General features: G+C 36.1%; 1 protein-coding gene across 1 annotated transcript in view; it reads left to right on the top strand.

Moving 5' to 3' along the window:
* Window positions 1-23,690, top strand: part of epg5 (ectopic P-granules autophagy protein 5 homolog (C. elegans)) — a 30,126-nt gene extending 6,436 nt beyond the window's left edge. Inside the window, exons 6-45 of the mRNA XM_046841770.1 lie at window positions 35-142; window positions 828-901; window positions 1,128-1,239; window positions 2,205-2,319; window positions 2,548-2,698; window positions 2,809-2,970; window positions 3,907-4,064; window positions 4,307-4,461; window positions 5,552-5,692; window positions 5,997-6,158; window positions 6,254-6,376; window positions 7,300-7,565; window positions 7,705-7,845; window positions 8,131-8,275; window positions 8,404-8,601; window positions 9,055-9,165; window positions 9,305-9,427; window positions 9,711-9,877; window positions 9,990-10,223; window positions 10,636-10,759; window positions 11,781-11,928; window positions 12,170-12,341; window positions 12,972-13,134; window positions 13,250-13,392; window positions 13,542-13,698; window positions 14,041-14,235; window positions 14,431-14,644; window positions 14,788-14,918; window positions 16,021-16,228; window positions 16,954-17,029; window positions 17,126-17,229; window positions 17,330-17,505; window positions 19,121-19,306; window positions 20,027-20,236; window positions 20,326-20,470; window positions 20,624-20,866; window positions 21,011-21,230; window positions 21,341-21,556; window positions 21,965-22,079; window positions 22,355-23,690. Coding sequence (XP_046697726.1) covers window positions 35-142; window positions 828-901; window positions 1,128-1,239; window positions 2,205-2,319; window positions 2,548-2,698; window positions 2,809-2,970; window positions 3,907-4,064; window positions 4,307-4,461; window positions 5,552-5,692; window positions 5,997-6,158; window positions 6,254-6,376; window positions 7,300-7,565; window positions 7,705-7,845; window positions 8,131-8,275; window positions 8,404-8,601; window positions 9,055-9,165; window positions 9,305-9,427; window positions 9,711-9,877; window positions 9,990-10,223; window positions 10,636-10,759; window positions 11,781-11,928; window positions 12,170-12,341; window positions 12,972-13,134; window positions 13,250-13,392; window positions 13,542-13,698; window positions 14,041-14,235; window positions 14,431-14,644; window positions 14,788-14,918; window positions 16,021-16,228; window positions 16,954-17,029; window positions 17,126-17,229; window positions 17,330-17,505; window positions 19,121-19,306; window positions 20,027-20,236; window positions 20,326-20,470; window positions 20,624-20,866; window positions 21,011-21,230; window positions 21,341-21,556; window positions 21,965-22,079; window positions 22,355-22,537 — 6,375 coding nt within the window. The 3' untranslated portion in view covers window positions 22,538-23,690. The remainder of the gene's footprint in view (window positions 1-34; window positions 143-827; window positions 902-1,127; window positions 1,240-2,204; window positions 2,320-2,547; window positions 2,699-2,808; window positions 2,971-3,906; window positions 4,065-4,306; window positions 4,462-5,551; window positions 5,693-5,996; window positions 6,159-6,253; window positions 6,377-7,299; window positions 7,566-7,704; window positions 7,846-8,130; window positions 8,276-8,403; window positions 8,602-9,054; window positions 9,166-9,304; window positions 9,428-9,710; window positions 9,878-9,989; window positions 10,224-10,635; window positions 10,760-11,780; window positions 11,929-12,169; window positions 12,342-12,971; window positions 13,135-13,249; window positions 13,393-13,541; window positions 13,699-14,040; window positions 14,236-14,430; window positions 14,645-14,787; window positions 14,919-16,020; window positions 16,229-16,953; window positions 17,030-17,125; window positions 17,230-17,329; window positions 17,506-19,120; window positions 19,307-20,026; window positions 20,237-20,325; window positions 20,471-20,623; window positions 20,867-21,010; window positions 21,231-21,340; window positions 21,557-21,964; window positions 22,080-22,354) is intronic.
* Window positions 23,691-24,592: the final 902 nt, after the last annotated feature.

Here is a 24,592-nt window from a genome sequence, read left to right as displayed (position 1 = left end):
CACACTTCATCATCTCTGTGTGTCACTCATGCAGGTATCTGTTCTTCATCGAGTGGGCTCAGCAGGAGACCATCTGTACATCCTAAACCATCTGCTGTGCTGTCCTGCGGGAATCAGGCAATGGGCCGTGCCCTTTCTACAGGTAGGAAGTAGCTTTTGCATATATAAAAAAAAAAACATTAAAAAAACTAATTGCAGATTCCTTTATCAGAGTTTCAGCAGGGTCTTAAAAAATTACTCATTTTAGGCCTTTAAAATCTAAAATTCACTGTTCTATGTTTTGAATAATTTTAAAGAGGTCTTAATTTTCTAATGTCCATGTAATGCTGCATCTAATGCTCATAGAATTTTTACCTTTTTCACCCTACTGTTTTCTTTTTGTTTCTTTGTTTTTCACTAGTCTAAATATAGTTCTCTGTATTACAACTACAAATAAGACCAACATGAAACAGCCTATCAGTTTCCTGTTATTCGCGTTAATCTCTTGGATTTTACCACACATGAAAAACGGATTTTATTTTTCAGCTTTGATGATAAACTATATGACGTTTATATATGAAGCGGTGCTTGGCTTGAAAAAAACATTAATTTAGCGCTTGGTTAAGGCCAGTTGCTAGCAATGTGTGTGTGTGTGTGTGTGTGTGTGTGTGTTTGATGTTGTGATATAGGTCTTAAATTTTATTCTTAATGGTCTTTAAAAGGTCTTGAAAAGTCATACATTGGACTTGGTGAAACCTTCAGAAACCCGGTTTAATGGCAGTTAAAATGTGGGGAAAGAGAACCTGGAGAAATGTACTGATAAAATGTTTTTATATTTCTCTCTTTAGATTAAAGTGCTGGATAATCCATCTGGAGTTTATCACTTCATGCAGGCATTGGCCATTCTCATGTCTCCAGTAAAGTAAGGGGCTCTGCCTTTACAGAGCAAAGCTCAATCTTTCACAGATTACTTTAGCATGCTAGTAGGGTTGAATTACATAAACAAATATTGACTCTGGTTTAGTAAGACCAGAATATCAACTATTTAGTATTGATGAATTGAGATGATTATTCTGATTATTAAACAAAGCTGTAGTGTTTATACTATAAAACTCTTTTTTACACACTGATATTTCTGTGATATTCAGAGACCGGGCTGATCTGATGTGCCATATGAAACCCTGTGATGTAAGAAGTAACAACAGCTATTCAGGTCCTCCAACTAGTATCTGGACCCTTGTAGATGAAGGTGGAGAAGAGGTCAGTACGTTAATGCTATTTAATAGTATTTCTGTTCCCTCCTTTGGATTTTGTTCAGACGCACTCTGCTGAGTTTGTTTTCCGTTCTCACTGTAATTCACATGCCTGCCTGAAACTAAACCACATAAGCCCCTGTCACGTAGACAATCACAAGGAAATCACTTCTTCCTGTCTTCATTTACGCAACACACTCAGTGCACTGTGCTGAACGATTTAACAGTTTCAGTTTCTGTTACTCCAAATGCATGAGGGTATTTGTGCCATGGCCTTTCACTGTTTGTTTTTCCTGTAGATATGATAAAATTCATTTTTAAGTTGTCTATTGAGCTTGACAAAGAGGACATCTTCAAAGTGTTATTTGGCTTCCAAATTAATTGTATTTCTTCTTTTGTGCTCTTAGGAAAGGATTTATGTTTAAATTGGGACATATTTTATTTTTTGTAGTGGAAAAAATTATTTTACTAGAATTTTTTACTTTACTAGAACAACACAAACATTTTTTAAGTTCCCACTTATAAGACAAAGACTTTTGGATGTGTGCAGACTTTGTTCTTATTTAAATTCTAGATTTTATGGTTACATTTTGGGGGGAAAAATATCTAGAAAATAAATATTACAGTTGAAACCGTGACAAAAGAAAAATGTAACCAACACTATGAGCAGAAAAGGGGATGTTACGTACAAATGTACAATTAAGGAGACACTAAGGTATTATTACACTAATCATTTCCTTTACATTCCTTTTTCTAGTCCTGTTTAGTCATAATTCTAGGTATATTAAGACATGGATCAAATAAATCTTTCCATCTTGATATTTTCTCTTTATGTTTTGTATCAGAAAATGAAGGTAAAAATCTCTCAGTCTCGTGCATGTCGTGTCAAACTCTGTGAAAAAGCATCCAATTAACGGCCATATAATTATCAAGTCTATATTTTATCACAGACTTTTTTTTATCTGCTTTCAGGATGAAGACCCAGAGACAAGCTGGCTGCTGTTATCAGAAGACGACCTCATTGCTCTTCTTTCTCAGTTTCCATTTGATGAACTTTTTAAACACTTACTCGGGATGTCCTCAAAAGGTCAGCTATTGTCACCAACCTGCACTCACATCAATTATTTGCAATTATCATCTTCATTTAATGTGTTGGATTTTAAGTAAAAAATTCCAGCTGCATTCACTTAAATAAATTCAACAAGCCCCGATTAAAAAAGATGACACCTGCAATCCTGTGGCGTTCAATTTATACCAAGTTCCTAATGTTCTTTAAAGTGCACATAAATAAATGATCCATGTATGGATTCTGCAGGCAATTACCAACCCCAAGCCACTACAAGTCAGAAAATGATGAAGATATTTGCTTTCGGCTCTTCGCTTGTCGAGCTCCTAGCTGTTGGCTTGCAGACCTACAACCGAGCATGTTACAGACAATTTGTGAAGAGAATTGGTCACATTATCAGGTTAGCTTATTGTTTTTATTTTACCAGTTTATTCATTTTTTGCTATTCTAATTTGTCTAATATATCCAGCTGAAGAGTCCTGTACATTCTGTCCTGTCTTGCGTTGCTAGAATGACTCTGTGCTATGTGAGCGATCACTGGGCGCAGTACGTCAGCTTAACTGGTGTGAGCAGAACCACCATGCAGGAGCAGTCATTCTCCATGGAAAAACTGCAGGTGGAGTTTGACCATCTCTTTCTACGTGCAGTCTTGCATGTCCTTAAGGCTAAAAGGTGAGATTGCTTTATACATGCAAATGACCCCTGTCTTGTGTTAAATAAATATGTTACTGTTTAAGAATTTATAAAAATGTAGGCATTATGATTTCAGGAATATGTTACTAAAGCTAGCCTAACAATCTACTTGAAACAATACTTGAAATGTTTTACAGTTTAACACAGTGATATTATGTTATGTGAGAGTTGAACCTATACACACCTAGGGCAGCCAGTGTAGCCTGAATTCTCATAGAAAACAATCATCCTTGTTGTACTTTTTTTTTTTTTTAACGGTTTAATCAATTACTACAAACCCATATCGAAAAAAGTTAAGACACTGTGTAAAATGTAATTAAAAACAATAGCATGACTTTGTAGTAGAAGAGTCTAGATGCTGAACTGGCCTGCCTGCTGTTTAGACCTTTCACCATTTGAAAACATTTGGCACAACATGAAACGAAAAATACAACAAAGAACACCCAGAACTGCTGAGCAGTTCGTATTCTTTATCAAACACATATGGGACATCATTTCTCTTCCAAAACATCAGCAACTGGTCTCTTCGGTACCCAGATGTGTACGGACAGAAAATGTGATGCTACTCATGGTAAACGTGGCCCTGTCCCAAATTTGTGTTGCAGCCATCAATTTAAAATGATCTTATTCTTTCTTTAAAATTTCCTGTTTCCTCACTTTTCTATGTTCTATTGTGAATTAAATATGATTTGAAAATCATTGCATTCTGTTTTTATTTACATTTCACAGTGTCGCAACTTTTTTTGGAATTGTGGTTATAGATTTCTCAATGATTATAGCTCTATGACCATTTTTTTCATTCTTATCCTCTAAATGTATTTTGTTTTGAACCAGCTGTATTTGTCAATGTTCTGAATTCTTCCATTAGAACACTAATCATCCTTTGTCTCTTTCACCACTATATATACATCTCAGACTTGGCATCTGGCTCTTCATGTCAGAGATGCCGTATGGAACTCTGTCCAGCTCAATGCTATGGAAGATTTTCTACATCATGCAGTGTGCTGAGATGGATGGTTTGGACAGGCTGGGCTGCAGTTTGAGTGTAGAAAGCTGCATCCAGAGCCTTAAAGGTGACAGAGCTTTACAAACCAAACGTTTCTAGCACAATTCATTTATACATGGCTAACTAACCAATCAGTGTTGGATTTTATGAATCTATTTGGACAGTGTTTGAATTGGTTGCCTTTTATTCCATTAAAAAAAAAGATTAATATAAAAAAATAAAATAAAAATAATGATTCAAAAAGTTTAACTTGTAATTTGTTTTGTTGTGGGTGTGTTTGGATTAATGTCTGTGTGCTTATCTGTTTAGAACAAATTCACCAGGAGAAGTTTGAGGCCTGGCTGTCAGAGATAAATAGTTCAGATGGAATTTGTTTGCTGACAGCGTTTGCTCACATGGCTCAACCCAAACGCACTGACGCAGACCCAGAGTTTGTTAGGACCATTGTGCTGGAGATATACAAGGTGATTTCCCGTACTCCAATACTCACAAATGGGGCTTTTTCAGTATTCCAAAAGTGTGCATCCTATTAACCTATATTGTACAATTTAGCAACAAAACAGATTTCCATGTTCATTTTTAATATTGTACGAGGTGGTATCAAAAAGTGTCAAGTCTAGTTTTGTAACAAGCCAACGCATGGCATCACAAGGCTGCACGCACAGCCACAGGGAGCACCGAACTTCATAAATCAGTTTGCCAAAAAATATCATCCTGTGTACATCGGGAGCTGTGCAACTGGTGCGTTACCACGTCTGCTATTCTGACTATGTGTGCACTTTGTCAGCGAGCTCCCCTCACACGCGCGGCTACTGCAGACTCCTTCCTGAAGATGAAGATCCAGCTCAAAGGTCTGGGAGCGATGTACTGCAGTGCAAGGGGACTATTTTGAAGGTGACAGCGTGTAGATAAATAAAGTATTTTCTTGTAAACTTTTTGATACCACCTCATATATCAGATGCAGTTTAGTTAGCGGGTGTCATTACATTTACATTTTCATTTATGGCATTTGGCAGACACTCTTATCAAGAGTTAAAGGTTAAGGATTTTGCTCAAGGGTCCATAAGTGGCAGCTTGGTGGTGCTGGGATTTGAACACATGACCACCTGATCAGAAGCCCAACATCTTAACCCCTGAGCTACCACCTCCCCTATTATTAGTCAGATGTTTGCAAACTTGTTCACATGCTCTAGTTTAGTTAGTTGAATGCAGCTCATTGAATTCCACCACCACGTGTTTAAGTCTTATTGAAGGCACGAATAGCTCAAAATCTCAATAACAATGCTGGTTCACTGCTTTAGGCACTGATCTGAATCAGAAGGTTGTGAGTTCAAGCCCAGGCACAAACAAATAGACTTGTGTTCTTAAGCCTCTCAGCTCCACAGGCACTGTATTTATGGCTGATCATGCAGACTTCAGCTGCTATATACCAAAAAAAAGCCTTTCACTGTAGTGTATTTGACTGTAAAGATAAATCCTCTGTACAACCTTTATTATTGCTGTTGCGAAATCACTTGAAAATCTGTTTAGGTTATGCTCTTTATTCTTTCTCAGGTGTCTTATGTGAGTGTGGCTACACGGGAGATCTTCTCTAAAGTGGGGAGAGAGTTATTAGCTGCTATAGCCACAGCTCACCCTGGTGTCATTTCCATTTTGCTTGAGAGGATGAAGGAGACAATCGACAAAGTGGGCATGGTGTGTGTTACTCCAAATAACTTGACTGCATCACTTTATTACCACTATGATTTAGGGATAGTTTTGTCCTCATTAAATAATTTACTGTTTTCTTTTTTCATAGTGATTAATTTCCAACTGATTAAATAATGTTGGCAATAGACTCTACCTTAGGCTTATATCAAATGCACAAAGAAATCACAGATGACCGAAAATTGTATAATTCATAGTTAACATAGGAGTTAGACTTTTTTATTGTTAATTAAAACATTTATTATTTCTAATATTCATCCAATATTTAATGTTATTTCCTCAATGTCTGCAGGTGTCCTTGTACCTGTTTAAGGAGCTTCCCCTGCATTTGTGGAGCCCGAATGAAGATGAGGTTGGAGTCATTAGGGGTTGGCTGCTGGATTACAGCCTCACTGCGGTGGAAAATAAATTGGCCTGTATTATCCTGGAGGGTCTTAACTGGGGATTCCAGCCTGTGGGTGAACTCCTAATCTGTTTTCCAAGAGAAAGTTTATGTTTGTAGCATAAAATGTTGCTGTTTACATGTTTTTGTCTGTATTTTGTCTCTAGAGTGCTTGCCTTGCTCTGCCTGCTGCTTTACACAGTGAAGTGGCGTTGCTGGTGGTGGAGGCTTATCAGAAATACCTCACAGACAAACCGTATGCTGGGATCATCTCAGAAGGCCTCAAGCAGGTACTAATGCAGTTTTTTTTTTTTAATACGCCAAAGTATGAACATGTTACTTTTACATGATCTGATAGGGGTGTAAAGGTAAACAAAATTCACGGTTCGGTATGTACCTCGGTTTTTAAGTACGGTTAGGGGTACATGTTTTTAAAGACTTTATATTTGTTAATATATTAATAATATAATTGTAATTAATAATAATTATTATATTAATAATATATATTTATATCACAGTTTTTTATTATTATTAACATTTCAGGACAACAGTTTACATTTTTAAAACAATTTTTAATAAAATGCCTGCTTGATCAAATAATATATAAAACATTATTTTTATGAAAGAAATTATATCAAAATAAAATAGAATTAATCTAATTCATGCAATACACTTTTTGTTACGTTGATTAAATTGAGTAATTGATTAAATTGGCACTAATTTAAATGACATTAAATAAATGAAAAAGTTAATTAAATAGTTTGCATTTGTTGTACCCATTTTTGGTAATACAGGTGTGTGTGTGTGTGTGTGTGTGTGTGTGTGTGTGTGTGTGTGTGTGTGTGTTTTACATTTAATGTTGAATTTTCTAAAGATATGATCAACTTAACTGTTCTACCTTTTTCAGTATACTTTAACAAATGTCTTCATTCCTTTTATTCTTCATTCACTCCCTCAGTATGTGGAATTGTCAGGGTTTTCTCCTTTTTTTAGGAGAAGACTAAACAAACTTATACACCACCTATAACTATGTTCCACACATGAAAAAGATTGCATTTGGTACACGTGCACTGAACCGAAAGCCCTGTAACAAAAAAGTTTGGTACGAATACGTGTACCATTACGCCCATGTTATCTGATATTTTTTCTAGGGTAGGCATGATTGTCATGAACTAATATTAATTATTATTATTGATTATTAACTTTTCCTCAGATGTCATATCTAGCCAACATAATGCGTCTGGGCCAGACTCCAGAGACGTCCTTTAACCAGTGGGCATGGGACTTGGCACTTCGGCTTAAGCTCCACACCAGTGAAAGGAATCCTCAGGGTGCATGGTGTCCATTACCTTCCTCCGATGTGCCTAATATTCCGGAGGTCACGGACTCGCCCACCATGCACCCGGTGTTTAAAGCCATCAAAGCAGGCATCCCCATTGGCTGTTTCCTAGCTTTGGATATGACCACCATTGGGCACAGGTTTAAAAATTAAAACTGTTACAGCTTTACTGTTCAAAATCTGTGTTTTGATGTTAGTCTCTATCTGATATTTCTTCAGGTTGTTTTGTGTATAAATGTTAATTGTTCTTGGTTGCAATTGTTTTCTTTTTTGCTGCAGTTTAGAGAAGTTTTGCAGTGAAGGCATTCCACTGCTGAAGACCTTGGTTCAGTCTCGCCACCTCAAAGCTGCTATCCATGTGCTGGAAAATATTCTACCCATGGTTTACCACTGCCCTTTCTACCTCCTCAAGAATGAACAGTTAGGAACCGTTTATTTGATCGTATTAGAAATATTCCATGCTACTGTTTTTTTGTGCTAAATGTAACTATAAAGAGGCATTTTCGTAGAACGTTGCAAATGTTATAATAGTATATTCATTCTGCTATAACTGTTCTGGTGATCCTACAGAGGCCACTATAAACCTGAATTCTCAACTCTGACCTTAAATATTATAAATTACATCAATAGCAGTAATTAATAATAAAAACTCAAATATGACTCTATTGGGACTTTAATTCTAATTGAAAACTTTCTGTCCAATAGATTCCTGAGTTGTATCCAGCTGTTTTTGCAGCTGGACAGTGGGACACCCCAGGGTGTGACGCAACAGGTCACACTCAAGGTGGCCCAGCATCTTATTGGCACCTCTAGTTGCGAGAACATTAAGCTTCTTAACAGTATGATCCAGGTAGGTTTAAATATTGTTGAAAATCCTTTTTTAGTAAAGTTCAGGAGTATACAGTATCATGTGTTAAAAGTCAATGCGAATATGTAAAAAACATCTTTATAAACTCCTCTCTTTTTAATGTATTTCAGATTCACATCCAGGAGAGCTCGAAGGTTGGCAGAGTCGGCGCCGTTGCCGTTCTGGAATTCTGGCTGCAAGTTTTAACCAAGCAGAACCTCTGGTACAGAGACAAACCCATTGTGTACCTTCTGGACCATCTGTGTCGTGCTGCTTTCCTCCACCAGCAGGAGGAATGTCTTCAGAAACTGCTTTACCAGCAGCACAAGGTAAACATGCCATTCCAATTTATATACACCGACCAGGCTTAACTCTATGGTCTTAACATTCTGACCACCTGCCCAATATTGTGTTGGTCAAAACAGTCCAGACACGTCGAGCATTAACACCATTAACTTCTTCAGCAATTTGAGCTACAGAAGCTTATCTGTTGAATCGGACCACCCCAATGAACTTTTCCAGCCCATGACCATAAGGCTCAAATCCTTATCCTGATCATAATCCAAATCCTGGCCATTTCTCCTGCTTTAAACACATAAACTTTGAGGACAAAATGTTCACTTGCTGCCTAATAAAATCCCACACACTAACAGATGCCATGATAACGAGATTCACTTCACCGTTTGAATCTTATAATGTCATAATGTTACGCCTAAACGGTGTATAATGAAGGGGAAAATAATGACAAGTTTTTATAAAAATGCTGTTTTATCTCCCTGCAGAATGCCCTAGGTTACCATGGCGATAAAGGTCTGTTGTCATCTATAATGGGTTGGATTGTGGCAGGAAATGTCACTCCTTCCTTTATCGAGGGCAATGCTTTGACTAGTGAGGTATGTGTATTGTGTTGTATAATAATTATTTCGCTTTATTGATTAAAACACTTCTTTCTTATAGCAAAATAGAAAAGTAGAAAAAGGTCTATTGTGAAGACAATAAGTTTATTAGGCGTACTCCCTCACATGTCTGTAGGTTTGGCTTGCTTGGCTTGTATTAAACATGGAGTCCATCTTTGAGGAAGACTCTCAGCTGCGACGCTGTGTAGAGCACGAGCTAGTATCCAACCCTGCTCTCACCCCGGACCAAGCGCTCAAGGTTTACTTTATTTCTTCCTCTTTCTCTTCTGTCCAAAATCATTTTGGTAATATAGGAGATGGACAAGTTTTATTAAAGAAACTAATTATATTACCCTTGGCAGGGCATTATTGATTAAATACTCTTTGCATTTAAGTTTAACATTTTAAAGTGTATTCATTTGTACATTTTAAAGGCAGGTGCTTAGTTAGGTTGAAGTGTCGCAATTCTGTGTTTGTACTGTACAAATCTGTGCACTGGATTTAATGGTTTAATTGTTTGGTGGATTATCATGCTCCATCAGAAGGCTCAGCTACGCCTGAAGCTGCATGTGGTGCCATGCCTACAGAGGCTTATGATCTATCGGTGGGCTCAGCAGGCTCTGGCTACATCCGCAGATCATCCGCTTCTGCCTCTTATCTGGCAGAAATTTCTACATCTCTACCTTCACCAGCCTGGCCCAGAGTTTGGGTGAGTTTTTGCTGTTACAAGTGTTACAACAATGCATTTGTAGTTGACTATTGTGCTAAAAGTCATCAAATCAATGAGATGGGCATGTTTCTTTGTGATATATATTTTTTAGACTGGAAGCTAAAGGTTGCATTGGGAAGCGTTATTTCCACAGTGCTGTACACATCACTCTTCTTAAGGATCTCAAGCAGCGGCTGGTGGAGGTGTGTGACTTTCACCATGCAGCTGGTAAGGCCCTGAAAGTACAGAGTCCATCCAGTGACACTCACGCTGACGGAGAAACTACAACAGGAACCCCTATAACTCAGTTCATGACCTCTCCTGAGCTGCATGTTGAACTGGTTAGGTATGTCCACATGGCAGAGACACTTCCAAAATGGCATCCTGATTGACATGAAAAGAATAAAACTGTTTATCAAATAGTTTCCATTTTTGTTAATGGCATAATGTAATTCAGTATAGGTATTGTGCAGTATCTCACAAAAGTGAGTACACCCCTCACATTTCAGCAAACATTTTAGTAGATCTTCTCAAGGGACAATACTATAGAAACGAAACTTGGACATATTTTAAAGTTGTCAATGTGCAGCTTCTATAGCAGTACATATTTTATCCCAGTTTTATTTCTATAGTATTTTCCCTTAAGAAGACCGACTAAAATGGTTGCTAAAATTTCTTTTTATTTATTAGTTTTTGTACTGGTAGGGTTAATGTAATATAATATAATAAAAGCCTTACAATGTATTTATATTTTTTAGGCTTTTTAGTGCCTTTGCACTTTGGATGGATGATGAAAGCATACAGAAACAGGAATTGTACTTGCCCTCGCTGCCAAAACAGTATGATGCCCATCGACTAGCCACAATTATGCAGGGCCAGCAGGTAGGTCCCTAATCCATTGCCATTAGATACTCGTACATGAATGACTGTAAAAGTTTTTAAAGACTTTATATATATAAAATCATAATAATACATTTCTATAAAATAGAATGTAGTGAAAAGTTAATTTATTTCAGTAATTCAACATTAAATAAATTCAATGCACACAGACTGAAGTCATTTAATTCTATGGTTCTTTTAACTGTGATTTTTGAATGATATTAAAGTGTGAAAACTGACTGATATCTATTAGTACTAGTAATACTAGTAAACTTGAGTACATGGTTTGTGTATTTCAAGTTTAAAATGAAACCGCTACAAGTGCCTCTGTAGAACTTTCCTTCAATATGCAATTAAATAAAGTGCAGTAAGTTAAAAAAGTGGCTTGAATTTCAAGGTTAGACACTAAGAATAAGAAACACGTGTTCTTTCACCTCCTCATGGGTCTTGTTAGGCATGCACTTCTGATTTTTTTTGTGAAATAAAGCAGCAGCCCCCAACCTTTTTTGCGCCACGGACCGGTTTAATGTCGGACAATATTTTCACGGACCGGCCTTTAAGGTGTAGCGGATAAATACAACCAAATAAAATGATACAACCATAAAAACTGATATTTTCTAAATATAATAATAAACACGAATCCATAGTGTTGTTTCTTGTTCATTTTGTTAGCTTGGGGGTTTGAAATTAGCGGTAATGTATTATGTGTTACCGGCCGGAGCAGCCCCTTTAAGAAGGTATCTTGGCCTGCATCAAGAGTGAGTTATAGACAGATGTGGTGAGAATCCAGTAATTTTCCAAAATAAAACATAATTCAGAATCAGATAATAAATGAAACGGAAATAATGTAAGTTATGTATTCGTTCTGTGCGGCTCGGTACCAATTGACCCACAGACCGGTGCCAGTCTGCGCCCCGGGGGTTCGGGACCACTGAAATAAAGTGCACTTCTACAAAGTCGAGATAAAGAGGATACAGATGAAGTGAAATGTAGCATTGACTCGTGTTTTCGTAATATGAAATAGGAGCCATGGATGGAGTATATGGACATTGAACGAGTTCAGCACGAGTTAAACGAAGTTCTTAACCTGTGGGTAAAAGTCAAAAGTGAACCTTCATTCTCCCAGAGAAACAGCAGCTCCATCTTCACCGACTTCATCAATCCCCAGGCTGGTCTGTTTATGTTTTTTTTTTTTTTTTTAGTGTTGCACATGAAAAAAATGTTTTGTCAATATGAGCAAAGTGCATTATTTTACATTATACATGGTAATGTTGTTGACTTTAGTAAAGGTAATCTTGTGTGTATGGTATTAGATTTGTATTATTTAAGAGGAGAATAAAAAACATGATACTGTCCTTCAGGTTACTTTCTCTGAATGTTACGTTCTCAAAATTCTCTTTTGCTTCCTTACAGCACGAGAGCGTATCCTCACTAACCTGAAGAAACATGATGCCCCACAGTGTGCACTAATATTAGTTCCTATGAAGGCCCCAGTGCCTGATATCTCTACTGGCAGCCTGTCTGATATACACACATCTACTACTCTCATCCAGGAAGATCTCACTAAACTGCAGTACCAAGCCAAGTAAGATATTCAAGCTTTAAAGCTATAAAAGAAGTTTCCTGTTAAAGCAACTCTGATTGTATGACCACCCTTTTAATCAATTTTGCAACATATTTCAGGTCATACCTTTTAAAATTTCACCTACTATTATTATCATCAGATTTCTCATACAGTCAACTCCAGAATAATTTTGTATCATGTTTTGTAAAAAAAAAAAAAACAAGTACAAATAATAAACTAAGCCATTCCACTTAAACAACTGAAGAATCTACTTACTTAAAGTAAAAATAAATATAAAACAATGTGAACGTTTGCAAGAAATAAGAGTTTTGTTATTACAGAAATTTGTACATTTCTTTCTTTTTTTTTTTATTTATTAGAATCTTTTTTTTTTTTTTTTACAAATTTTGAATATTACTTGTTGCATATGCGGTTTATTTTATATTCTCAGTATACTCATCTTTGCCCTTATTTTTCATTAAAAAAATTTAAAAAGACCAAACTTCTTTTTGTATATTATTAGTATAAAATCATCTCAACACCATTTTTCATAGTATGATTATTTTCAAAATTCTAAATCATTTACGTATGTTTCAAATAGTTTTTACTTGATGTAAATAAAAAGTCTATTTAAAACTATATGTAACTCAGGTTAGCAGCAGTGCGTGAGACGCAGCAGGTGGCGCTGGACAATGAGCTTTTGGAGATTTTGCCTCAACTCTATACCAACCGTGAGGAGCAGCTCTTAATGCAGCTGGAATGCAGTGGTAAAGGAGGGCAGCCATGCCAGGGTCCTGCACATATAACTGTTAAGGTGTGTTATAAATGCATCAGTATATACCTACTTCTGAGCACATTTCAGTGCTTTCACACATTGGGATTTATTTTCTGATATCCTGCTATAATCCACTGTTTTTGATGTTATCTAGTATGCAGGCATGCACAAAGTGGAACCAGTGCAGAATCAGATCCAATCCCTGAAGAGTGACATTAAGCAGCTTCAGACAGACGCAGTAAAGCCTCTTCATCAGAGCCTGGCTGAGGCTGCTGTGCATACTGAGAACTTCATAACGTCAGTACCCTGTTCATCCACACCACAGCCATTTCTTTTTCAATTATTAACCAACACATTTAGTTTTGATAAATTGCAGCATTATTTTATATCGCTGATCGTTTTTAAACCTTCCCATCATCCTCTTCTCTGTATATCTCTTTCTTTAGGACCCTAGTTAATGCTTACAAGTTGCACCCATCGCCCGTCATGCAGAAAGTGGGCATCGCGGCCTTCTATCAAATTGTTTCTTTAATTTGTGAGGACACACAGAGACACCCGCCCACACGCCAGTTTTTCACTTCCTGTGTGGAGATCCTGGGGCAGGTAGAGTCATTTATTTAGATTGATTTTTGTGCTATTTGTAGGGATAAAGATTTTGGTTATACATGGCAGTCTAACTTAAAAAAAATAAACCCACATGAACTTCATATTTCACGTGGACTTTTCACATATAGGACATGCATTTTTATTTTGCAACACAGGATTTTTCTTACATGATTCATGTTTTCTAATTTTTGCAATTTCACGGTGAAATAAATACACCGCCATGTTTTAGTATTAGTGAAACTCAGTGTTTTTATGCATATACAGAAATCACAATATGTAAATTCACTAAAGCATGAAGTAAGTACCGATTACTGAATAGCCTGATTTTCCTACTCCCAGGTCTTTATTAGGGACTCTCAAGCAGAGTGTAAGCGCATGTTGAAGACCATCCTGCAAAACAGACGTCTGTGTAACCTGCTGTCTCCATACTTTACTCCCAATGCCTCACCTTCTGAACTGGTGGTTCAGTATAAAGAAGTGGTGGCAGCTCTCCACGCCGACAGTGGAGACGTCATTTTCATGCTCCTGACAAAGGTGCATCTTTTACTAACATTGTTTTTTTGTTGTTGTTTTTTTTGACATTCCTGTTAGTTTTGTCAGGTCTTTTAAACTGTAGTCACTCCCTAGAGCTGCAACTATTTACAATTCATTTTAGGGATTAACTCATTAACTGCATTACTGAAATAATTCAGTGTTTTAATTTTCCCCTATTACGTCTCCTTCTACCAGTTTGACTTGGTTCAGTGGCTCTCGGCCAGTCAACCAGCTTTCACCGATCGCAATCGTTTGATAGAACTCATTCATTTGGCGCTTACAGCTTGTGGCCTACAGCCTGAGCCTGAGGTCCTCATGCCTTTTAACCTCTTCTGTAAGCACTGGACTCAACTGCTGGTTTATCAGTTTCCTGACCATTACAGCGATTTTCTCCGACTTTTCACACAGAGTGAGTAACATTTACTCGCTACAGACTTGGTACATATCTAGATAAGAAGTAAATAAAGTGTAATATTGTTACGTGGCAAAAGTCTACATTGTGTTTACATTTATTTTTATTTGCAAACTAAAAACAAATTTCCTGTATGACAGGTAGCTCAGAGCAGCTTCTCAGTGCTGATTGCTGGAGGGCTTCCCTGAAAGTGCTTGGTTGCACTGTTAACCACAAAGATAAAGTGTCCAAAGTGTCCTCCACACGTTCGGTCTGTCTTTCTTCTCAACAGGTAATATAAAAGGTTCACATTTATTACATGCACACGATAATCCTTTCTATTCTTATAAAAATGATCACCATATTACTTTCCTTTGACTGCACAAAAGTGTGATTCAGAGCAGAAAAACCCAAACGAACTTGTCATGCGGTAATCATACAGCTCAATATCACAAGCAGAAAAAGCTCCTAGCACTAAACTGTAAAACCAAAACGAATAATAAAAAGTAAAATTGAGTAGACACAATAATGTGGTAAACAACTTATGTAGCAACTTATAAACACAGAGGACATTTTTTCAATGGTTTCTCAATGAGGCATTTGCTGATGTTAGCCAGCTAGCTTCTGTTTAGGGATTATATTATATGACATGCTATTTATTTTCATTTGTAGGACAGTAATGATCCAAAAATAATACGTTTAGATGTGTTTTAAAATATATTTGAGTCTGAAAAGCTTCTAAATAATTTCTTTTTTACTCAAATATATATGCAAACTTTGTCTGTTTAGCTTACAAGCTATATGGACGAAATTATTGACACATCTGACTTTTTCAGATATACTGTATGTGGTTCTTCCCCAAACTGTTACGACAATGTTAAATTTTCATTAGCATTACATTTTCCCTTCATTTAAAGTCGGAGACCGAAACCTGTTCCAGAATGGCAATAGATATGAAGATATGCTTTACATGGGTTGGAGTGGTAGATCTTAAACGGCCTGCTATAGTGCATTGACTTTAACCCTACTGAACCTTTGTGATGAATTGGAACGCTGACTGCACCGCAGTCCTCCTCAAACTATATTAGTAGCCTGTGACTGAATGAGCAAAAATCTCCAGAAGCACAATTCAAAATCAAAATTTTCCCAAAAGAGTGGAGGTTATAATTAAGAGCAAATGTGGAATATGATGTAAAAAAAATATTATAGGCAGGTGTCCACAAACCTTTTAAAAAAGATTTTAAATTATTTTTAAATTGTTGAAAGTATTATCTTACATTTTTGATGCCATTATTAATAATAGTGCATTATTTTATATTTACTTGTCATGGTTTGCCATCAGTGGCCTGGTTGCCCACCACACCCTGATCTCCACAATGTACTTTTCCTTTCAGGTCAATGAAACAATCGAATGGCTCTCAAACTACTTTCTCAAGCTCCGTCTATCTAAAGGAGACATTCGCAGCTTCGGCCTCCTCTCCAAATGGAGGCCGTACATTGAAGAAGTCAGGATGTTCTGGGAGTATCTTATCAGTTATCTCATTGATCTAGAGCTGAACAACTGCAGTAAGGAGCCTGTAGGGAGTGCAAGACTTCTCAAAGGTACAGCAATAACATTGATGAATGTGTCGATTAGAGTCTGAAATGCATTCAGGTTTACTTTTGTGATTTATTTATTTTTCTTTAGTTAGAATAATAAAGCCTTTTCCCTGGACAGTATTAATCTTTACAGTAAAAAATCTGAATTTGCACGTGATTTCTTTTCAGAATAGCATTTATTTATTCATCACTTATAATATTAATTCAAATAATTTGTGTATTTACTGTAACATTGCTGCTGCAAATCACATTTAATGCTCTTAGATGACTAACATTGCAGTTTAGTATTTACCAACATCAATTCCTTAATTTTTATTCTTTTTTTATTATTAATTAAACAACCTTATTAGGATTTAATTACTGGGACACTTGGTCTTGTTTGGCTCACTCCCATTACATCCTCATGCTCTCTAAAGGAAAATAGCGACAGCATAATCTCTTTCTACATTCTTTGTAAAACTAAATGTCAGAATTGCGATCTGTTTTTCTGCTCATCCTCACAACTAGTCCTCACTCCAGAGCATTAAAAAAAAATCTTGAGTGCAGATATGCAATAAGAAAGAAACACATGGTTTTAAGAACCAAGAAATACATTCAAGCAAAGATCTGATAACACAGCTTTATTATGCCTGCTATATCTAGAATTGGAGAAATGTGTCTTTCTTTGTTGCTGCTTTACTCTTGTAGTTATGTGTTGTTTTAGTGTGTACCCTTTTGTGTTACTGCAGTTATTGAGGAACTCTACACAAAAATGAGCAAACTCTTTAGCCCCTGGATGTTGGTCCTAGACACAGATGATGCGAGGTATGCTCCTCTCCTGCTTACTCATAGTGTTGCATAAGTGTTCACAGTTAAAAAATACAATGACTGTATTTGATGCTTCTTTTTTTGTGCACATAGCAACCCGCGCTGTTCTCCCTGGCTTGAATCAGATACCACAGTAGCTGTCAGTCTGCTCAGCCTATACACAAAATTAACTGCGACATTGCAAGACAAATTCAAAGGTAAGGATGTCATGGTCAATCTACCGAGTGTATCAGTAAAATTTAGTTAATTCTTCTACAGAACACCATTACAAGTAACTTGCCTTTATTATTTGATCAGATCGCCTGTTGCCAGGACAAAAAGGTGCCCTGTGGCTACATCTCATGCATTACTGCAAGACCTGCACCTCTCCGAAAATGCCCGAATATCTCCTGTATAATTATCACACTGAGTACAGCCAGCTGCTATGGAAAGATCTTTATCCAGACCAGGCACTTATGAACCAGTTTTTCAATGTAAGATGCCTCCAATACATTGTGTAAACGTATCACAGACTTGAGCTGTCTACTTAAATATATTCATGATTCACAACTTAAATATATACATGATTTACTACTTGAATATATACATGATTTACTACTTAATTGTATTCATGAATTACAACTTAAATATATACATGATTTACAACTTAAATAAATACACGATTTACAACTTAAATATATACACGATTTACAACTTAAATATATACGTGATTTACAACTTAAATATATACTGTACATGATTTACTACTTAAATATATTCATGATTTACTACCTAATTATATTCATGATTTACAACTTAAATATATACTGTACATGATTTAATACTTAAATATATTCATGATTTACTACTTAATTATATTCATGATTTACAACTTAAATATATACATGATTAAATACTTAAATATATTCATGATTTACAACTTAAATATATACGTGATTTACAACTTAAATATATTTATGATTTACAACTTAAATATATACTGTACATGATTTAATACTTAAATATATTCATGATTTACTACTTAATTATATTCATGATTTACAACTTAAATATATACATGATTAAATACTTAAATATATTCATGATTTACAACTTGAATATATTTAAGAAGTCAATCATGTATATATTTAAGTTGTAAATCATAAATACAGTACAGACCAAAAGTTTGGACACACCTTGTGTGTCCAAACTTTTGGTCTGTACTGTATATATATTATATATACAGTACAGACCAAAAGTTTATATATATTATATACAGTACAGACCAAAAGTTTATATATATTATATATACAGTACAGACCAAAAGTTTATATATATTATATATACAGTACAGACCAAAAGTTTATATATATTATATATACAGTACAGACCAAAAGTTTATATATATTATATATACAGTACAGACCAAAAGTTTGGACACACCTTCTCATTCAAAGAGTTTAAATGAAATTGTAGATTCACATGTGTTAATTCATAGTTTTGATGCCATCAAAACTATGAATTAACACATGAATATATACATGATTTACAACTTAAATATATCGTGATTTACAACTTGAATATATTTAAGAAGTCAATCATGTATATATTTAAGTTGTAAATCATAAATACAGTACAGACCAAAAGTTTATATATATTATATGAGAAGGTGTGTCCAAACTTTTGGTCTGTACTGTATATATATTATATGAGAAGGTGTGTCCAAACTTTTGGTCTGTACTGTATATATATTATATACAGTACAGACCAAAAGTTTGGACACACCTTCTCATTCAAAGAGTTTAAATGAAATTGTAGATTCACATGTGTTAATTCATAGTTTTGATGGCATCAAAACTATGAATTAACACATGTGTGAATCTACAATTTTCATAGTCATGAAAATAAAGAAAACTCTTTGAATGAGAAGGTGTGTCCAAACTTTTGGTCTGTACTGTATATATTAAACTAGTAAATCATGAATATATATAACTAGTAAATCATGTATATATTCATGATTTAACTACTTAAATCTAGTACATGAACTATACAATTTTTGATTCTTGTTCTAAATCTCTTTTTGTATTTTTTTTTTTTTATCTCCTTCAGGTGGAAAGAGGAAGTCCAAAGAGCTGTTTCCTGTTCATGGGTGAAGTTCTTTGTAAAGTCAACTGGATCAGCGTGTTAAGCGATGCTATGAGCCCACAGCCTAGTCCTGATGCACACTTGATGGTGGTCTATCTTTTTTACCTGATGGTGTTCTTAGCCAAAGAGGACCATCTTATTAGCAAACCGGTAAGTGTTCACCTTTATGTAATAGTTTTCAGTCACTTTATAAAAAATCATTCCCTTAAATAGACTATTTATTATTATTATACTATTATTTTTGGTTTTTAATGCTTGATTGCAAAGTTAAAGTAACACAAAATACTTTTTGGGGTGTTTGTTTTTGCCTTTGGTAAGAGCATCATTTAATGCTGGTAATGTGTTTTTTTTTATGGAGGATATTGCAGGTCATTTATATAATAGCCTCTGAAAACTTTTTAAAAATAACATTAATAACTGCATGGATATAACAATGTTTTTCATACTGTACAATATTCGTTTGGCAGTAATTTACATCCCGACAAACCAATTCTTCAGCTTTTTTCAGTTCTTGCATACTTGGTATTGTGCATCACAAACCTTTTAACTTTCACAGCATTTGTCAGATGTATAAAAAAAATGGTGTGGAAACACTGATTAGAGTGTGCATTAGACTGGAATTCTATTCGAAACAGTTTTCACTTGGTCTGGTGTCTCATTTACTATCCTCTTCACCATTCCATGCATTATTCAAAACATAGTTGTGGCTGTTAAACAAGGCATTGGTAATCATAGCTGTTCATTAACTAATTATGCACATAATAATGATTCTCATTGGCTGTATTACCTGGAACTGTTTGCACAATTTACAGGCTTCACTATTGGAAACTCACACATATGGATATATGCTCTATTTTAATACTGTTTCAGGATTCCCCTCTTATAAGTCTTCTTGGCCAGTCAACATCTTTACCCTGGCACCTCATAGACATCTCCTCATACCAAAATGTCACAGGCTATGTGAGCACACACTACCAAGCTTCCCTTGTTCTCAGCCAAGAGACCTCTTCCCAATTAGTAGTTAAACTCCTCAAGATGGCTGCCGGTTTTGGATCGTCCTTAGATGGATTACATCACAAGGTCAGCATTATTTATTTACACCTATTATAGACACACTTCTCATCTGTTTATTTCTGTGATCTGGACGCACTGTTTACTTTTTCCGTTAGGACATGACCTTAAAGTGCCAAGCTTTCCTCCGTCTGATGGTGCAGTTCCTGACTTCTCTGGATCAGAATGGTAACATCAGTCTAGCCTCGCTAGAAACCGAGATGGAGAGGCTTTTGGAGTACATTGTCATTTTCAACCCACCTGGTAAGAGGATTAGGCTTTTCATAACTGGGGTTATTAAGTGTCATAGCCGAGTTTAACTCTGTGTTTACTTTAATGTGATTTATTGCAATATTTCATGTAATAAAATGGATTGACTCTTGAGACCCCTGTTTAAGCATTATTGTTTTCCATCAGAAACGGACCTTCAGCAGAGACACATGGCCACCTGCAGTCTGTTTGCTGAGATGTTGACCCTACTGAATGGAGCAAGTGTGTCCACAGCGGAGCAGCTTGGCACAAAACTTTATTCCTGGGTAGAGAAAAAGGCTCGAAGTCCCCTGGTGTTGCCTCTACTCACTGCTGCTTGCAGATGCCTGGCCTCTGTGCGCCATATGACTCGCACCTCTGAGGCCTGCATACTATCCTATTTTACGGATGGTAATTTTCTCCCAACTAATTATGAAATATCTTTTTAACACTGTAAAAAAAATGACTTTTTGTGTTATCAAACATTTCTTACAAATCAGCAGTGTGTCATATTTTCTTTAATTTGGTTATTTCTTATTTGTTGGATCTTTATAGGTGGCTGTGTGGATCAGTACTCTGGCTGGGGGCCGATTCTGGGTTCTCTTCAGGTTCCTGAACTCACCGTGGAGGACTTCATCCAGGAGAGTCTGGCCCTCGGCAGCTACCTCACACTCTACGTCTACATCCTTCAAAAGCTCAACATGGAGCAAACGCTATTTAATGAGAAAAAGACTTTGATGTTGCTCAACTCATGGATCCACCACGTTTTTCCAAAGTAGCTATGTTCACCTTTGTTTGCTATAGATTGAGCAATATGCATTTTCAGCATTGTTGAATGAATTTACTGTATGTTATGTGAGTATGATTATATATACATTATTACAGTGGTAAAGCAGATGAAGCCAAGGTGTTCCTGTGGTGGCACAAAGCCTTGCACCTGCTACAGGTCCAGGTGGATCAGGGGGACCCTTGTGGATTAGACACTCTAGTGCTCTCCATGATATCCTTTCAGAACCAGCTAGCCCAGCTGGGAGAGGAGAGGATCAACTCAGGCATCCTGGGAGCCATCGGCCTTGGACGCAAGTCACCGCTTTCAAACAGGCAAGATGCGTTTTAATTCAGTAATTTAAAATAGCGATGTTGCTGCACACTAGTGGACATTTTTTGTTTTTGTTTTTTTACATGGGGGGTGTATTTAAAAGGTTGCTATTGTTGGCAGCTGACAGGATCAAGATATTTCATGTTGGAAAAGTAATAAAGTGACTTAAAAATATGACTTTTGTTTTATAAAAAAAAAGTGATACTCTTTAATTTTATGCTTTGTGTAATGCTTTTAGGGTGTGACAATGAAATGAACTGAACTGTAACAAGGAGTGGATTCATGTTTTCTATACACACACACCATAAAATGCTTAAAAATAGGTTTGAGTAGATCTGGTGGTCAATTTCTAAAGTAAATGTAGAGAAATACTTTATATGGTTTAACTGTTTCCACGTCCATTTTTCCAGATTTCGAGTTGTTGCTCGTAGCATGTCAGCATTCCTTCTGGTACAGGTGCCTTCAGAAAGCCAGTTACGCATCCACGCAGGAACAGAGCTGCAGCTCTCCTTGAAAGCCCAACAGGTTAGAGCTTCAGGTTCAAGTGCTGGATAGACAGAGGTGCAATAAGTCTATTTTTCTGCAGGTTTTTATTTTTGTTTTTTTTTGTTTACTATGTCTATTGTAAGTTTTACTGTACCTTAACCCATTGTGATATTTTATCTTTATTATATCTTTACAGACTAGTTTACAGAGCAGAACACAATCAGATCAGCCTGCTATTTATACTGATAAACATGTGCTAGTGAAATTTCAAAAGTTTCATTCTCACTGCAGATTTATTTTGTTTGTTTCTTCAGGCTGTGACATTCCTGGAGGCCATGTTGAGTAATAAGCAGTATTCGGAGATGCAGCAGACCTTAAACCAAGTCTGTCAATTTATCAGATACCCAGGTCACTGTCTGCGTGACAGCAACCGCCTTTTATCCCTGCTTGTCAACTCGCTGTACCCAGATCTGCATTACCTGGACATCATGCGCTAGTGAGGTCTGAATCACAGACTTATCAACCAAGTGCACTGGAAAGCGAGCACAGCAGGCTGTAACTGAATCATTTGTGCTTTAAGGGAGGTTCGTACCTAAAAAAAAATTGTCTGTAAGGTAATCCAGAAGTGTGTAATGGTGTTTTCCTCACTCCCATTTAGCACCTGCCTCTCTTTTCATCTTTCCATTTTTTTTTTCATTAGTTTTTCTTCATTGAAATCAGTCATCAGAACAATTCTCAAGCCTTAACTGAATGTTCCCTGTACTGGACTGATGATGTATACAGATGTTCTACAAAACTTTAAATTCTTTACCAGACACCATCAGTATTTAATTTCACCATTTTCCTGCAGTGAAATGGACAAGATTTTGGCCAAACCTGAGAGAAAAAAAATATGATTTTTCTCTGTCAATCAGAGCCTTGAGTTAGATTTGATAGTACTGTGTAATGGAATTGAATCATAGTTGTGTAAAATTGCCTCTTTATGTTTGAATCACTAACTAATGTGGTGATTTAGGGCCAAATAAATGCCAAACCTATCGTGGCAGTCATAGTGGCAATTTCCAAAACTGGAAAAACTGAATAATGCAGTTCCCTGAAATGCAGGTGACAAATTTCAACATGTGCTACAGATTCAGCTCTAGTATGAGATGTATGTACAGATGTTGTTATTAATCTAGCATATTGTAGGTTTATATGTTTTTCGGAGTAGTCATGAAGGACATACTAGATTACTAAATGAAGTGAAATGGAATGAGTTACCTCACGTATATGTTTCACGTTCAGATTTCATCTTGCTCTGGTTTGTAGTAAGTAAATACTATACGAATTCACAACTGGTGAAGAGGTTTAGGATAAGCTTGTTTTTGCCACATGAATTATTCAGCACTTTAAAGACTTGGGGAAACATTGTGTTATGCTGGATGCAGTCAGAAGTCTGGATGCAGTTCATAAAGATATCATGCAGACTTTTAAGATTTTCAGTAGTGTGTTTTAATACCTTTTCTGTTTTATTCTTCGAACTAGATTTTATTTAAAACATTCATAATTGAAATTTAAAGATTGTTATATTTATGCTGATGCACTTTTATGTTTGATGAATTGAACTTCCTTTGGATGAGAGGAAATAAAATTGAGGTGATGGAAAAGGTCCTTTATGTTTGTCAAGAATATTTTCGATTTGTTAATCGCAAGATGTATTGTCATGGTTTATTTTCAGCTTCAGCTGCTCTCATCTAAAGAAAAAGGTGCCCATGGTTTTATGAATAAACTGATCTAACATGTTACAAGTTCAAGTTATCGATTAAAAAGTGTCAGTTACAGATAAAGTTTCTATAATTCAAGTGTATTTTGGGATAGACATTTGTTCCGAGACACATTGATAGCAAGAAAAGGTGTTTTATACAAATCCATTGCAAACCTGGTGGAGGGCTGGGACTGGTGCAGAAACAATCCAGAGCTATGTTATGTTTGGGGAACAGTAACGAAATTTAGATTGTAAAGACCTTACTGTCATGAACACATTAAATTTGCAAGCGAGGACTGCTATTAGGATCCCAGCAACAAACTGTGCAGCTCTGGTGAATGTAATGCCCAGGAGGATTGAGTCAGTACTAAATAACAATGGAGCCTACACAAAATACTGCCACTTTGGACACAGATCACTTGAGGTGGACTCACTTTTGTTGCCAGCTATTTAGAAAATAATTGCTGTATGTTGTGTTCTTTTTAGAGGACAGTACATCTGTACTGCTAAACAAGCTGCACATTAACTACTCTAAAACTAGTCTTTATATAGTATTGTCACTTGACAAGATCTACCCAAATGGCTACTGAAACGTGCGGGGTGCACTCACTTTATTACACTGTAATATACCATATTACACTGACATAAACACAACATATTACACTGTCATTATTTCTTTTTACAAAAATAAAACCAAAATGGAGAAGCCATGTGTAAAAACACAAAGTACAACTTATGATACAGTAAATTTAAAATAATTGTGTTCTTAATACATCGGTCTTCCATACAACTGAGGATTTTTGGCTCA

This window comes from Silurus meridionalis, chromosome 27 (assembly GCF_014805685.1).
Source record: "Silurus meridionalis isolate SWU-2019-XX chromosome 27, ASM1480568v1, whole genome shotgun sequence".
Classification (NCBI taxonomy): Eukaryota; Metazoa; Chordata; class Actinopteri; order Siluriformes; family Siluridae; genus Silurus; species Silurus meridionalis.
The sequence above is the reverse complement of the archived record's forward strand: the minus strand, read 5'-3'. Positions and strand labels throughout refer to the sequence as shown.